At 45.9% G+C, this 17821-nt stretch overlaps 1 protein-coding gene across 1 annotated transcript in view; it reads left to right on the top strand.

The window, feature by feature from the left end:
- The window catches only part of LOC141098862 (vomeronasal type-2 receptor 26-like), a 193424-nt gene that overhangs the window by 129620 nt on the left and 45983 nt on the right, over positions 1 to 17821 (top strand). Inside the window, exons 6-7 of the mRNA XM_073586820.1 lie at positions 861 to 1082; positions 14163 to 14286. Coding sequence (XP_073442921.1) covers positions 861 to 1082; positions 14163 to 14286 — 346 coding nt within the window. The remainder of the gene's footprint in view (positions 1 to 860; positions 1083 to 14162; positions 14287 to 17821) is intronic.

Genomic DNA, 17821 nt, shown 5'->3' with positions numbered 1-17821 from the left:
ACTTGCTCAATGATATTGAGGTCAGGAGACTGAGATGGCCACTCCAGAACCTTCACTTTGTTCTACTGTAGCCTATGACATGTCAACTTGACCTTGTGTATTGGATCGGTGTCCTGTTGAAACGTCCAAGTATGACCCCCACGAGTAGCTTATGGGCTGATGGTTGCATATTTGCCTCCAGTATTTGCTGATAACATGCTGCATTCATCTTTCCTTCAACTTTGACCAAATTTCCTGTGACTTTGTAGCTCACACATCTTCAAAACATCAGCGATCCACCTCTGTGCTTTACAGTAGGAATGGTGTTCCTTTCATTGCCTTGTTGACCTCTCTCCAAATGTAACATTTATGGTGGTGGCCAAAATGTTCATTTTTAGTCTCATCACTCCAAATTACCTTGTTCCAGAAGTTTTTAGGCTTGTCTTTGTGCTGTTTTGCGCATTGTAGGTGAGATATTTTGTGGCATTTGCGCAGTAATGGCTTTCTTCTGGCGACTCGACCATGCAGCCTATTTTTCTTCAAGGGCCTTCGTATTTTGCATCTTGAAACAGCCACATCGCTAGTTTTCAGAGAGTCTAGCATTTCAGCTGATGATGCTGAACAATTTTCCTGGCAGTTGTGGACAAATTTCTTCTTGGTCTACCTGACAGTGGTTTTGTTTTTACAGTGCCCCGATTTTTACATTTGGTAATCACAATTTGAAAGCTGCTGACTGGCATTATCAATTATTTGGATATCTTTTTGTATGCTGCACCTATATTTCATTAGGTGCATTAGGTGTATATTCTCCTTTATTAGCTCTTTTGAACTAATGCAGATAAATAATTACTGTGTATCTTTCATTCTTATATCACTTACAGCATTACCTTAAATTAAAGAAGTATTCATATGACTCTGTGAACACTTTACCTTATTTTGATGAATATGGAGAGACTGTCCATGCATATAAGATAATTAACTGGTTTTATCAAGAAAATTTATTAACCGTTAATGCTCATGTTGGGAACTTTACACCATGGACTGGAGATGGACAACAGCTTCACATGGATTCCCAAGCGTTAACATGGAAGAACACAAGTGAGGTCAGAAATGTGTTCTACTATTATGCTACTTTGACATAACCATGTTTCACAGTCTGTGGTGTGTACTGACTGTTATGCTTGGACTGACTGTTGGTCTCCCGACCTAAACTAACAGCTTCATATATGCTAATAAGGCAAATAGGTCATACGATAAGACCAGTTTTTTTTTTTTTCCGAACGTTATCAGACTAAACGGACTGTGAAGTCCATCTTTGACTCGAGTAACTTTGGTCATCAGTTGATCATTTGATTGTGTTAAAATTGCTTATTGCTGACTGCAATTTTCAAAGGACTTTTTAATCACAGACTTCACTCTAAACTACATGTAACTGAGGCTCACTTGCAATAAAATAGCATTTTCCATTATGTCTACTGTGTGTTTCAAATTCTATCCTGCATACCACTCACAAATATATAGCACTTTAAAAAGTTGTGCACCTCCAAAGAGACAGTCACAGAGAAGATGTAAACATATGTAAATTCAAGTCTCACAATCGTGTAACCCTATATATATATATATATATAGTTAGGTGCTGGAGCTGTGTAGCCTCTCAGTATGATATATAGGGAAGTGCTGAAGCTGTACAATCACTCTGTGTGATATATATAGTGAGGTGTTGGAGCTGCGTAGTCTCTTAGTATGATATATGGAGAAGTGCTGTAGCTGTATAGTCATTTTGTTTGATTGCAAATTTAATGATCTCTAATATACTGCAGTACAACACGTCAATAAAAGCATTTTTTACATTATTTGCACACTGAAATTAAATAGGGCAGTTCATTGAATCTGTGTCCTAAATTTGGATTCATACGAAAAACTCTCAAACCAAAATTTGTGTGGCAAAAAGCATGCTTCTTGCATTGTCAGATGGGCAAGCCTTAATGTTTTTTTGGTTTTTTTGAACCCCTTTACCCCCAAGGGTGGTTTGCATGTTAATGCCCGGGCCAATTTTTACAATTTTGATCACTGTCCATTTATGAGATAATAACTCTGGAACGCTTCCATGGATCCCGATGGTTCTGACAATATTTTCTCATGACGTATTGTACTTCATAATAGTGGTAAAGTTTCTTTGATATAACTTGGGTTTATTTGTGAAAAAAGTGGAAATTTGGTGAAAGTTTTGAAAAGTTCGCAATTTTCTGATTTTGAATTTTCATGTTCTTAAATCACAGAGATATGTCACATGAAATACTTAACAAATAACATTTTCCATATGTTTACTTTACAACAGCACAATTTTGGAACCAAAAATTTTTTACTTAGGAAGTGATAAGGATTAAAAGTTAAACATCGATTTCTCATTTTTACATCACCATTTTTTTTAGGGACCACATCACATTTGAAGACACTTTGAGGGGTCTATATGATAGAAAATACCCAAAAGTGACACCATTCTAAAAACTGCACCCCTGAAGCTGCTCCAAACCACATTCAAAAAGTTTATTAACCCTTCAGGCGCTTAACAGGAATTTTTGGTTTGTTTAAAAAAAATTAACGTTTAACTTTTTTTCACAAAAAAATTACTTCAGATCCAATTTTTTTATTTTACCAAGGGTAAAAGGAGAAATTGGACAACAAAAGTTGTTGTGCAATTTGTCCTGAGTATGCTGATACCCATATGTGGGGGTAAACCACTGTTTGGGCACATGGCAGAGCTCAGAAGAGTATGAGCCCTTTTATACAGTACTTTTTCAACACAAAACTGGCTGGAATTAAAATCGGACCCCATGTCGCATTTGGGGAGCTCCTGATGTACCTAAACAGGGTAAACCTCCCACAGGTGACACAATTTTGGAAACTAAACCCACTAAGGAACTCATCTAGATGTGTGGTGAGAACTTTGAACCCCCAAATGCTTTACAGAAGTTTATAATGTAGAGCTGTAAAAATAAAAAATCATATTTTTCCCACAAAAGTGATCTTTTTGCCCCATTTTTTTTTATTTTTGTAAGGGTAATGGAAGGGGGTAAACCACTGTTTGGGCCACATGGCAGAACTCAGAAGGGAAGGAGCACCAGATTTTATTGTTATGGTTTGCAGGCGCCATGACCCACTGGGAAAGCCTATGAGGTGCCAAAAAAGCAGAACCCCCTATAAGTGGCCCCATTTTATGAACTACACCTCTCCATGAATTCATCTAAGGGTGCAGTGATCATATTGACACCATGAGAGCGTCACAGAATTTTATACCATTGGGCAGCCAAGCGGAGAGACTAGGCAGTAACGGAGCGCTACTTGCCTATTCAAGTGAATGGGTCTGTGCAAATGTCAGTGTTTTTCCACAGACCATGGTCCGTGGGCAAAACATGGTGACTTGTCTGTTTTTTAATGTCAGCACAGGCCACAAATCATACAGCACACTTGCATACGCATAACAGACATGGATGTCTACCATATGACATGCATCAGCACCAATGAAGAAGTGTTACAGTAAGCGCTCCTCTCCAGCGCCGGCTGCTGATCATGGCTCTCATCATTCCCCCCTGCTTGTGCCGATCGCCGGCAGAGCAGGGGAGAATGAGGAGAGCTGGGGAACAGCGTTTACTGTAACGCTTCTTCCCTGGCGTCCGTCCTTGTGGTATTGATGTGGCACACGCATGCCACACATGTGCTGCAAAAATTACACACACAAACACTGACATCTCTGGTACTGGAAATATCAGCATGTGTGAAAGAGGCATTATAGCGAGTTTTTCTGTTTGGCTGCTGTCACACACTAAAATATGCATTTTGTTGCAGAAAAAAGTTTTTGCATCACCGTATTTTAAAAGCTATAATTTTTCCATATTTTGGGCCACAGAGTGATGTGAGGTCTTGTTTTTTGCGGGATGAGTTGACATTTCTATTGGTGCAATTTTCTAGCACACAACACTTTTTGATGGCTTTTTATTCTGATTTTTCGAAGGCTGAATGGACAAAAACCAGCAATTCATGAATTTCTTGGAGGGAGAGTTTATACCGTTCTGCGTGTGTTAAAATTGATAAAGCGGTTTTATTCTTCTGGTCAGTACGAGTACAGCAATACCTCCTTTATATATTTTTTATGTTTTGGCACTTTCATACACGAAAAACTATTTTATATAAAAAATAATTATTTTTGCATCGCTTCATTCTGAGAGCTATAACTTTTTTACTTTTCTGGCAAAGGAGCTGCACTATGACTTTTTTTGCAGGCAAGATGATGTTTTCAGTGGTACCATGTTTATTTATATCCGTCTTTTTCATCGCGTGTTATTCCTCTTTTTGTTCGGCGGCATGATGATAAAGCATTGCTTTTTATGGTGTTCACTAAAGGGGTTAACTAGTGAGATAGCTTTATAGGTCGAGTCATTACGGACGCAGCGATACCAAATATGTGTACTTTTATTGTTTAGATATTTTTTTCATTCAAATATTTATTTATTGATAGAATAAATATTGATTTTTTTATTTTTTATATTTCTACAATTATTTATTTTTTTTTTACTTCATTCTAAGTTTTGCACTATGGGACACTCATTTTTTGCAGGCTAATCGCTTCTATAGCCTGCAGATGAAGCAGCATCTGCATGCTATAGAAGCTGTCAGAGCTGCACTTACTGCACACTGAACTGAGAGACTTCCTGACATGCACTGTGTACGACAGGAAGTTTCTTAGGTCTGGTAACTCGGATGTCATCATGACGACATCGGGTTTCCATGGCAGCGATCGGGACCCCACATCACGCCGGAATTCTGCAGTCCCGGAATGCTGCGATCGTGTTTGATTGCAGCATTTCAGGGGTTAAGGTTCCAGGAGTGATCCGTGACCCCTCTTGGCATCTAGTGCCGGGTGTCAGGTGTGAGAATCAGCTGACACCCAGTCGTGTTCGGCTGCACACCACCTGGTTGTGCGGCCGAACTCTAAGACGTACTATCCCATCCATCGTCAAATTATCCCTGCTTCATTGCATCCCTTGCCTGTCAGTACCCAACTGCCTCTCACATCCTAGGTGCAACACAACTGATAACTGCCATTCTTTTTTATTTTAAGGCGCATATATATTCTGTTCCCTATATATATTTTTACATCTTTTGCCAATCAGTTTGTTGGTTTTTTCAGTTTTCTCTTTTCATATCGCTATTGTAGGGCACAGCACTTTCTGCAGTTGTTGTACATATTGTTACACAAACTGCATTGTCTGTGATGCATATTTAGGCTGATGTATATTGCTCCTATATTACCTAGTGGTGTGGTTTTTATAAAATATTTTTATCTTGTGTAATTATGTTTTCTTTTTATCTAATTGTGTGGACACCTCTTGTATGTGGTGTTACCTCTTACCACTTTTGTTAAATAAAGGTATTTTATCTTCATACCAATGGTCCCAACTTTCCTTGTTGATCAAGTTTGGTTTTATTTCTTTAGTCTTCACAGTTCTTCCGAATGGTCCACCATTCATTCATCCAGTAGATGTATATCACTTACCCAATAGTAGATCAAAGAATCATGGAATCATAGAGATCCAATATATCCCCTTGTACTTGAATAGTTGGATATACAGTATATCTATGGCTGCGGTCAGTATGTGTTTTAAATTAATATTTTTAGGCTGTAGAAGACCAATATTCATGACCCCTTCCCAGCCTAAGAATACCAGCCCCAAGCTGTCTGTTTTAAGTTGGCTGGTTATCAAAAATAGGAGGATCACACGCCATTTTCTCAAAATAACTACATCATAAAAAAACAGCCTGCAGAGCCCTCTATTTTTTATAACCAGCCAAGGTAAAGATAATGGTTCGCTGGCCAATCACATCCATGCCAATACTTTACCGTTCGGGTTGTCCCATTTCGACTGAAACATTTTCTTAGACACACTATTCGAATAGACAAAGAAGTACAATAAAATAATTTTTTAAGCCCACAAATGGGAAAGAGATGGCTGCATTGTGGAATAATTTTTTTAGACCCACTGATTCCAAAAAAAGACAGCTCCAGAGTAGAGTAATATTTTGGTGCACTACATGGAAAAACATGGCTGCAGAGCACACAGAGGCTTTTTGGAACTGTACTCTCACAGATATGCATTACAGAGCATACACATTGACTTTTGACACAGTACTCCCACTGGCAGGGGTTGCAAAGTACACACACCTGCTTTTAGCACTGCACTCCCACAGGTATGGGTTGCAGAGTACTCACAGCAGCTTAAAAGCACAGTACTCAACCAGGCGGGGAGTGCAGAGTACACACAGTGGTTTTCTCACAGTCCAACAAAGAAAAGAAAGGTCCAGCTCCAGGAGATAAAATCCAGAAATTTTTATTGAATCATAAATAAAAAACAGATTCATGGCTGCTTGTGATCAAATATCGGCAAACAAATTGAATTACCGCATGGGGATGTTCCCAAGGTCTCTGTACGCGTTTCGAGCACAAGTGCTCTTAGACTCAGAGTAGCTGTGGAACATCAGCTGGACAACATATAAAATTCAATCACAGGTGATAAAAATCATCTAATCAAAAGTGCACAGAAAAAAATTACATCAGAAAAAAGAAAAAAGAAAAAACAGATACATTAATACCATGAAACATAAAAATAAACATATAATTTCAGTAATGCAGCATAAATTCCTTTCTCAGATTTAGTCCCAGAGGAATGCTTGATACACGTGTTCCTCTGGGACTAAATCTGAGAAAGGAATTAATGCTGCATTACTGAAATTAGCTACTACTGAAAGCAAATTATCATATTAGGCACTCTGACCATTACTGTTAGGCATCAGGTTCCTGCAGCTGCACAGCAGGAATCCAGAGGCTTGCATCCTGCAGTCTCCCATTCTTCTCTGACCACTCAGGAGCCTGCACAGCAATCGCTGCGTCACAGGTGCTCTGCTCACACCAGCTCTGTAGGACTGGTTGTTGCTGCCACCTCTGGGTCAGCAATAGCAGTGCAGGCTGCACTGCAGCAAGCCACTCCAGTGGCCAAGTCCTCTCCTCACGCTACTGGGCATGCTCACGAGTAGTGTTGAGCATTCCGATACTGCAAATATAGGGTATCGGCCGATATTCGCGGTATCTGAATTCCGATACTGAGTTCCGGTACTTTTTGCATATCGAATACCGGAATCAGAAGTTCCAATAATGCAATGAGCCAGTTTGGTTTTATTCAGCCAATGAGGAATCCTAAGAGTGTGGGCACATCCTGTTATGCATGTTAGGCATGTTAACTAATGGCATGGCTGTGATTGGCTGCGAGCAGACCATCCAGCTGCTCCTCCCCCCAGACACACGCTGAACAGTGATCTATGGAAAGTGAACCTAGTGAGGGAGGAGGAAACAACCAGTTCTCATTTCAATGCCAGAACACCCCCCCCGGACGTTTATCTTAGAAGCAAGAGATGATATTTTGGAAACAGTGCAGACTGGCCACAGAAGGTAAATTACTTATTGTCAGCATTCTGCAGCCTAGATATGCACTGAGATTATGTGAAAAACCCGGACAACCTGTTCTGTTATGTATTTCCGCCAAGTGGGATCGCCTGCCAGGGCTGGTGGGGTACTCGGTACCGGGCCCGTTGGCTTCAATGGGAGATGTCACAGTAGCTGTGACCCGGTCTGTGGCCCTGGACGCCCATTGTAAAAGGGAAATGTTGCATGTGTGGATGATGATTAAAGTTTATGAGTGAAAGATTCGTGACGCCACCTGTGGTGTTCGGCAATGAAGATGTAAAGCCGACGCTGCAGACAGATCCTCTGGGACAGATGGTGTGGTGCAGCTTTGATGTTGTGGCCCTCCACAGGTAGGGCTGTAGTCCCAGAGCAGTGTAGATGGAGAAGTAGTGAGGAGACGTAGATATTGCAGTGTTAAGCACAGAGATGTAGCGGTGCTGAGTGTGTTGGTGCAGGAATAACTGGAGGACACCAGGGCATGTAATTCCAAAGATTTACTCACAGTCTGTTGTGCATACAGGTGCCCGCATCTATGCCGTGTCCTCCGGGTCAGGGGCTCAGTCAACCCCCAAGCTAGATGAAGCACTCCGTTCCAACACTCCGCCAACATGTGGCTTTTCTGAACGTCTCCCTCTATTGCTACACAACCTCTTTAACATAGTCAATATCTTTGTAACTCCGAACGTCTTAAAAAAAAATAATTCCTGCTATCCCATTTGATTGGGCTAAACATCTATGCCTTTAATGTCTCCTCCACCTCCCCCAATACATTCTACATTATTCTTGGTTGCTTTCCTTCATGTAGAATTAACCTACAAGGAAAGTAAGGGTTTATTTTCATTCCGATATTTGTGTCCCATTGACTTGCATTGGTTTCCGGTATCGGAATCGTCAATATCCGATATTTTTGGGGTATCGGTCTGATCCAATCCGATCCGATATTTCCCGATATCGGAAGGTATCACTCAACACTACTCACGAGACGGTCTCCCATTGGAGATCGGGAGTCACGCTTGGCCATGCGCTAGTGTAGTCTCTAATTGCTACTGTGTGAATGATGATGGATGCATGAACCCGCAAATGACTCAGTAAGATCCCCTCCCTCTAATATTATGTGTGTGGATAGCGGCTGAGTCAGTTGCCGCGCTGCGGTCAGCAGCACTTGTGGGCGTCCGCGGCCGAGACGTCCTGTGACCATATACCGTGCGTCCACACCGCTGAGACCTGTGAGGTCAACAGGCTCGGCATTTATGTTTATGCCTTAAGGCGACTCTGTGAATATAACAGAGTATGCCCAGTGCACACCGGGTGACGTTCAACCCGTTTGCAGTATATCGCCTTATCGTGCGTCTGTCATTATATAGCAGCAGTTTAACACCTCTGCACGGTGGACCCCGGGCAGCGAACGCACTTTCTATTATTTTATATTTAGTGCGTTCCGCCGTCCCTAACATTACACTAGCGCCAGGGTCTGGCTAGTAATGGCAGACCTGCAGCAGCTACAGCGGTACATTCGGCAGCTGGAAAGCAGGTTAGCAGCTATTGAGAGCCTCAGCTGCGAATGCTACAGTGGCCACTGCTCAGGCAGTCACAGAGGCTGTCTCACGCGTGTCCACACCCACGCCTATGTCGACAATAACCCGACTCCCGCTGCCCGATAAGTTTTCCGGTGACAGCACCGCCTGCAGGGGTTTTGTGAGCCAGTGCTCTATCCAGCTGGAGTTACTGGCCACGCGATTTCCCACAGAGCAGGCAAAGGTGGGGTTTATTGTTTCTCTCCTATCAGGCAGGGCTTTAGAGTGGGCTACGTCATTGCAGGAGCGTGATGACCCCGTGGCTCAGGGCGCTGCTCCGTTCCACACGGCTCTGAAGCAGGTCTTTTTGGGACCACGGATCATGCACGACACCTCTCTCCAATTATTGGCCCTAGCACAGAGGTCTCTCTCGGTCAGCCATTATGCCGTCCGATTCCGAACATTGGCTTCCGAACTGGAGTGGCCTGATAAAGCACTCGTCCCTGTGTTTTGGAGAGGGTTAGCGGAGCATGTCAAAGATGCTCTAGCAACCAGAGAGGTCCCCACAAGTTTGGAGGAGTTGATCGCCATCTCCACCCGCATTGATCTACGCTTTACGGAGTGCGGGCTGGAACGTGCACAATCCAGATGAAGGGTTAATTTGGCTCCCACCTTCTCCGAGCCACTAAGATTTCCCGCTCAGGAGCTTACACCTTCTGAATCAATGGAGGTGCCTTGCGCTGGCCCCAAGCCACGTCCGGTGCGAAGCTTCGCACGCTGTTACCAGTGCCGGCAGTTTGGTCACTCGGCTAGCACGTGTCCTCTGCGGTCGAAAAAACGATCACGTCCAGTGGTCGTAGGTGGTGGTCTAACTAATATGAAAACCTTTACCCCAAACCAGTATTCCGAGGCACATTAGATAGCGGTGCTTCCACCTGGGAGGTAGAGGTCACGGTGGACTCTGGGGCAGAAGGAAACTTCATGTCCTCATCCTTTGCCCAAAAGCATGCTATTCCGCTGGTACTACTACCTCGTCCCTTGATCATCAGGGTGGTTGACGGTGCGCCTTTACCATCCCAAGTTACACACCAGACAGCACCTCTTGGTTTCTCAATCTCACCCTCGCATCACAAGATGTTGTCCCTGTTCATTTTGCCAGATGGCATCGACCAGGTTCTTCTCGGACTTCCGTGGCTCCATTACCATTCCCCTCATATAGATTGGTCTTCGGGGAGTATACTGGGTTGGAGCAAGGACTGTGAGGGAAGGTGCATGAGGGGCAGTGTTCAAGTAGCATCCACAGAGGTGCCCGCGGATCTTTCTGCACTCCCTGGACACTACCGGCAGTATGCAGATGTCTTCTCCAAAAAATCAGCGGAGACGCTTCCGCCGCACCATCCTTACGATTGCCCGATAGACCTATTGCCAGGCGTGGAGGCTCCTAGAGGCTGCGTGTACCCTCTATCTCTCCCAGGGACAGAGGCCATGTCACAATATATCTGGGAGACCCTGGCAAGAGGGTTTATCAGAAAATCGGTGTCGCCGGCTGTTGCAGGGTTCTTCTTCGTGCAGAAGAGTGGGTAGTTGCACCCCTGCATTGACTACAGAGGTCTCAACGCCATTACCGTAAAAAGCAAATACCCTCTTCCTTTGATCTCTGAGTTGTTTGACAGGTTGCGAGGGGCCCGGATCTTTACGAGATTAGATCTACGGGGGGCGTACAACCTGATCCGCATACGCGAAGGAGACAAGTGGAAGACAGCCTTTAATACCAGGGATGGCCACTATGAGTATCTGGTCATGCCCATTGGCCTCTGTAATGCGCCTACTGTCTTCCAGGACTTCGTAAATGACCTCTTTCGCGATATGCTCTCTACCTCGGTGGTGGTCTATCTGGATGACATCCTCATCTTTTGTCCAGATGTGGCCTCTCACCGGAGAGACGTCTGCAAGGTCCTCGACAGTTTGCGGGTGAATTCCTTCTTCGCCAAGCTGGAGAAGTGCCAGTTTGAGCAGGAGTCCTTTCCGTTCCTGGGCTATATCATCTCGGCCCAGGGGTTGGATATGGATCCTGCCAAATTGCAAACGGTAAGGAACTGGCAGGAGCCCCATTCTATAAAAGTGGTGCAGTGCTTTTTGGGGTTCATTAACTATTACCACCAGTTCATTCCCCACTTCTGCACACTGGTAGCTCCTTTGGTTGCTCTCGCCAAGAAAGGAGCCAAACCAAAGGATTGGTCAGAGCAGGTCTCCATGGCCTTTTCATCCCTGAAAACCCATTTTGCTGGCGCTCCCATCCTCCACCGTCCCGATGTGGATAAACCCTTTATCCTAGAGGTAGATGCCTCGTCTGTTGGTGCAGGAGCAGTCCTTTTCCAGAAGGATGCTCAAGGTCGGAAGCATCCCTGCTTCTTCTTTTCAAAGACATTCTCACCGGCGGAGAGAAACTACTCCATCGGGGACAGGGAGTTGCTGGCCATGAAATTGGCCTTTTCTGAGTGGAGACATCTCCTGGAGGGAGCCCGTTTTCCCTTCCAGGTGTACACTGACCATAAAAACATGGTCTATTTGCAAACGGCCCAGCACTTTAACTTTCGTCAAGCTAAGTGGTCGCTCTTCTTCTCCAGCTTCCGCTTCACCTTGCATTACCAGCCTGGAGAGAAGAACATCCGTTCAGATGCTCATTCTCACTCTGTGGTCTCAGCGGATGAAGAGGAGGCTGAGCCTCGGCTAATTGTCCCCACGGAGAGCCTGAGGACCGTGACTCCGGTCGCTCTTGAGGCAGTTCCACCGGGAAAGACCTTTGTCCCTCCTCACCTGCAGCCGCCGGAGGTCCTCGCATGGGCACATGCGTCCAGGGTGGGTGGTCACTTTGGCATTGAACAGACCACAAAACTCCTGACTTATTGGTGGCCACACATGGCTCGGGACACTAAAGAGTACATTCTCTTGTGCTCGGAACAGGTCCTCTAGGCAGAGGCCAGCTGGGTTACTGTATCCCTTGCCGGTGGCAGACACACCCTGGGAGATGGTCGGCATGGACTTTGTGGTTGGCCTGCCCAAATCTGGTGGCAGCACGGTCATCCGGATGGTCACCGATCATTTCTCTTAAATGGTGCATCTGGTGCCACTCGCGCGGCTGCCTTCCGCTCGTGGTCTCGCCGCACTGTTCATAAAGCACGTATTTCATTTGCACGGTATGCCAGACAAAATAGTCAGTGACCAAGGTCCCCAGTTTGCATCTCGATTTTGGAGGGAGCTCTGCAGTCTACTCAGTATCGCGCTTAATTTGTCCTCCGCATATCATCCCGAGACGAACGGGTTCGTTGAGAGAGCCAGTCAAACTCTTGTCACATACCTGCGACATTTTGTCTCTGCCAGGCAGTATGACTGGGCATCCTTACTACCGTGGGCTGAATTTGCCCTAAATAATGCATTGGCTGATTCCACTGGTCAGATGCCGTTCCTTCTCAATTAAAGCCAGCATCCGCGCGTCCCTGTCCCGATGCCAGTGTCTTCCACTGATTCCAGAGTGGCAGACTGGGCAGTGGAGGCTCGCGACATTTGGAATCGCACCCAAGATGCTATTCGAGCCTCTAAAGAGAGAATGAGAGCATCAGCTGACACACATCGGCGTCCCACTCCAACTTTTGCCCCTGGCGACTTGGTGTGGCTCTCTGCGCGTAATATCAAGCTGCGGGCCGAGTCCCCCAAGTTCGCTCCATGATACATTGGTCCCTTCAAGGTCCTCGAGCGCATCAGCTCAGTGGTCTACCGTCTGGCTCTTCCACCACACTTGGCAATCTCTGACGTCTTCCACGTGTCCCTTCTCAAGCCTGTTCACATGGCTCGGTTTTCCAAGTCTTCTGCCGGGACATCAGACCTGTCCTTGAATGAGTTTGAGGTCAACACCATTTTGGGACGCAGGATTGTGCGTGGCAAAAAGTTTTATTTGGTGGACTAGAAGGGTCATGGACTGGACCTGGGAGCCAGTAGTGAACATCCACGCCCCACTCCTGATCGCGGTGCTTGAGTGTGCCGAGGGGGGTAATGTTAGGCATCAGGTTCCAGCAGCTGCACAGAAGGAATCCAGAGCCTTGCATCCTGCGGTCTCCCATTCTTCTCCGACCGCTCAGGAGCCTGCACAGCAATCTTGGCATCGCAGGCACTCTGCTCAGACCAGCGCTGTAGGACTGGTTGTTGCTGCCACCTCTGGGTCAGCAATAGCAGTGCATGCTGCCCTGCAGCAAGCCACTCCAGTGGCTAAGTCCTCTCCTCACGCTACTGGGCATGCTCACGAGATGATCTCCCAGTGGAGATCGGGAGTCACGTGCTCAGATCCTTCTCCTGATCTAATTGGTCCATTACAGAGATCTGGAAGGTCCCGCACGGCTATCAAAGGTCCACATGGCCGCTCGGCCATGCGCTAGTGCAGTCTCTAATTGCTACTGTGTGAATGATGATGGATGCATGAACCTGCGATTGACTCATTAAGATCCCCTCCCTCTGATATTACGTGTGTGGATAGGGACTTAGCTTTAGAGTCAGCGCCAGTCAGTGGCATGCTACAAGCCACAGTGCTCATCTCCACAGAGCTAGCGTCCGACAGTGCGCCCCTCCTGGGCATTGTCGTATAGCGGCTGAGTCAGTTGCCGTGCTGCGGTCAACAGCACTTGTGGGCATCTGCGGTGGCGACGCCGCACGCACGGTAGGTCTAGACAGACACCGACCCTGTGTCTTGGACCCGAGTCCTGTGACCATATACCGTGCCTGCACACCACTGAGACCTGTGAGGTCAACAGGCTCGGCATTTATGTTTATGCCTTAAGGCGACTCTGTGAATATAACAGAGTACGCCCAGTGCACACCGGGTTACGTTCAACCCATGTGCAATATACCGCCATATTGTGCATCTGTCATTATATAGCAGCAGTTTAACACCTCTGCACGGTGGACCCCGGGCGGCGAACGCACTTTCTATTTTATATTTAGTGCATTCTGCCGTCTCTAACAATTACAAAACAACATCTCTGCAACAGACAAAAGAAAAAAAATCTAAAACTTAGTTATATTCAGCTATTGAACCTATTTTTCATAATGAAGCCACTTTAAAGTGGTGAAGGTCCTCTTTAAATGTTCTTTCCATTTTTTAGGTTCCAGTTTCCCGCTGCTCAGATATTTGCTTACCAGGGTACAGAAAAATGTCAAGACCAATAATTCATACCTGCTGCTATGACTGTGTCCCATGTTCAGATGAAGAAATGTCCAATAAAACCGGTATATGAAATTATTTGATAATAATAATAGTAAATGTGGAGTATAAGGCCAAGTTCACACATTAAAGGGAACCTGTCACCCCCTCAGGGTATTTTTAAGTTAAAGAGCCACCGTGAGCAGCACTAAGGCTGCATTCTGTGAAGGTGACTCTTCTGTTTCTGACCCCTAGTAACGCTGAAATATCGACTTTTATAAATAGCTCCTCATACCTGTATTGCCTCCCATAGGTATGGTGTGTCCCCCCTGTATCAGCCTCCTCCCAGCCATCCATCATGCCCCTTGTCTTGTGTCTGGGCGCTGCCCACCATCCATCGTGCCCCTGTGCACTGCCACCTTCTCCTGTTTTGTATTCCGGCGCCTGCGCTGTGACAAGAGTTCTCGGGCATGCGCAGTGTGCGCTGCCCGAGAACTGACATCAGGCTATTGCGCCTGCTTGTTGCGGAGGCCCCAGATCCCACCCCGCAGTGTGTTATGATTTATACGCACTGCGGGGCTGGGGCATCAGCAACACACAGGCGCAATAGCCTGATGTTGCTTCTCTGACAGCGCACACTGCGCATGCCCGAGAACTCTTGTCACAGCGCAGGCACCGGAATACAAAACAGGAGGAGTCGGCGCACAGGGGATGATGGACGGATGGTGGGCGGTGCCCAGACACAAGACAAGGGGCATGATAGACGGATAGTAGGCAGCTGATACAGGGTGACACACCACACCTATGGGACACATTACAGGTATGAGGACCTAGTTATAAAAGTTGATATTTCAGTGTTACAAGGGGTCAGAAACAGAAGGGCCACCTTCACAGAATGCAGCCTTAGTGCTGCTGAAGGTGGTTCTTTTACTTAAAAACACCCAGGCGGGGGGACAGGTTCCCTTTAAGTATTAGGTCAATGTTTTACATCAGTATGAACAATCATATGAAAAGCATTATACTGTACAATCATGTGTATTTCTTCTGCATTTTTGACTCACTCCTGGTTTGGGCTTAAAAATACTGTTGAAAAATACAGACCAAAAACTGATCAAGTGAGCACAGCCTGAGGTAGCAGCTCTTGCTCGGTTTTTAAGACTCACATTGCCTAATATTGGAGCCATAAATTTATTATTAGAGATGAGCTAGCACTAAAATATTCGCTTCTCAAACAGAGCAAATCCTAATGTTTGGGTGCCCATTTAGAGTAACGAGTATAATGGGAGTCAATGTGAAATCTGAGCATTTTTCCAGCAGACTCTAAAAGAGGTCTGTGGGCAGAGAAATTATTTTAATGGATTGAAAAAGTGCTGAATGGAGGGAGAACAGGATGGGAAGACCCCTGGAGGCATCTCTGACTCCCAGACCGCTGTTGAGAACAATGAAGTCACACTTTTATTCCACTTTAAGGACTGACAATTAGGGTTGAGTGATATTGCCCGATATCGTATCGGAATTCCGATTTCCGATATTGGAAAATATCCGATATTGGAATTTCCGATTTCCGATATCAATGCAAGTCAATGGGAGAAAAAAAATCGGAATTATAAAATGACCACTACAGTGCTATATAATGGATAAAATAGAGGGGAAACACCTCAGGATAATGGTGAAGGAGTTTGCAGAGGAGCAAAAAAATCGCTAAAAAATGCACAGAGCGAAAGCTGTAGCAGGAAAACTGGTCGCTATCTTCTTAACAGAGGTGGGTTTTTTTGGTTAGGATTAGTTGGGGTAGGGTTAGGGTTTATGGTTAGTGGGGCTAGGGTTAGTAGGGACAGGGTTAGGGTTATGCTTATGGTTAGTAGGGTTAGGGGTTAGGGTTATTAGGGTTAGGGTTAGGGTTATGGTTAGTAGGGTTAGGGTTTAGGATTAGTAGGGTTATGGTTAGGGTTTAGGGTAAGTAGGGTTAGGGTAAGGGTTAGAGTTAGTGTTAAGGGTTAGGAGTTAGGGATAGTTAGGGTTAGTGATTTTACATTATTAAATTAAAACTGCCAGTGGTGGTGTCAATATGCACTTTGACTGACATGTGCCCGTGTTCAGCTCACCTTGCTTTGCAGGGAGTTTCCAGGAGCACCACATGGAGGAACGGATACACTCCCTTTAAACCATGCTTAGTCTTCTTCTGCTGATTATATTACTGTTATTCAGTAATTCTGCATATTGATATTCTGCTTTTGGTTCATGTACATCTGCTCCTACTGCTTCCTAAACCTCCGTCTATGGTCATTCTGCTATTGGCTGGTCGCAGAGCATCCCAAACCCAGAGGAAATACGCAGAAGTATCAGTAGGCACAGGAACTTGAGAGAACCAGCTGGTGAGTCTGGAACCTGTATAGGCAGCAGAAATCAGCATTAGAGCCAATGGAACTAGCGGGCACCAGCTGATGTTACCGGAGCCCATTAACTAAGAAGGAGGTACCTGTGCCTGAATGCACTACCAAGAACCAGCAGACATTACTGGAATTCGGATACCACAAAGGAGGGACCTAAGCCATTGACTCTACTGAGAACCAACTGATGTTACTGGAACCCAGATAAGCAGCAGAAGGTAAAAGTGCCAGTGGCTGTACTGGGCAACAGCTGACATTACTGAAGCCTGGATACCGCAATGTAGTAGTGACAAAAGCAAAAAGACAGGAGTCCGGAGACATCTCCATCTGTCTTCTTGTCTTGGGTCTTCCGCATCAGTCTTCCTGTCTTGGGTCTTCTGCATCGGTCTTCCTGTCTTGGGTCTTCTACCAGAGTAATGTCTTCTTGGCAGAAGGTGCAAGAGCCACATTTGCCCCCGCAACCCGGCCACAGTCTTCTTTACTCCGCAGTCGCAGCAGGGGAGGAGCAGGGCCTACTGGCACTGTCGAGACCAGCCTCAACCAGGTCCCGGAGTTCACGTAGGGGGCTCCTACACTGCCGACACCATGGATAACAGCAAACTGAGCAGGAATGAGGTACGATGGGGGCGTGGAACAGTGCTTCGGACACAACCGTGTAACGGCGAGCGTTGTCGAAACATGGTTTGGAGCAGGAGGTACCCATGCCCTTGGACACTCCCGAGAACCAGCTGGCGATGCTGGAACTCGGTTTAACCCTCGGGGGAGGCACCTGTGTCCGCACTTCACTGCCAGGAAACAGCCGACGTGGCTGGATCCCGCCTCTTGTGCTTCTGCCTATAGGTGTTTGGCATCTGTCATCCCTTTTTTCCACTTTGGTCTAACGAGGTACTGCTGGCGGTACTGTTGCCCAGAAACACAACATGCTGTGAAAGTGGCAGTCACGGAAATGGGCACTAGCTGGTGGTACTAGAGCCCAGAAACACGGTATGCTGTGAAATCAGCAGTCACGGAAATGGGATCTTGCTGGCGGTACTAGAGCCCAGAAACACGGCATGCTGTAAAAGTGGCAGTCACAGAAATGGGCACTAGCTGGCGGTACTAGAGCCCAGAAACACGGCATGCTGTGAAATCAGCAGTCACGGAAATGGGCACTAGCTGGCGGTACTGGAGCCCATGGAAAACAGTATGAGGTGAACGAGTCAGTCACAGAACCAGGTGCTAGATGTTGGTA

The sequence above is a fragment of the Dendrobates tinctorius genome, unplaced genomic scaffold (assembly GCF_039654945.1).
Source record: "Dendrobates tinctorius isolate UK_male_01 unplaced genomic scaffold, ASM3965494v1 ptg000095l, whole genome shotgun sequence".
Taxonomy (NCBI): Eukaryota; Metazoa; Chordata; class Amphibia; order Anura; family Dendrobatidae; genus Dendrobates; species Dendrobates tinctorius.
This window is presented reverse-complemented; position numbering and strand designations above follow the sequence as displayed.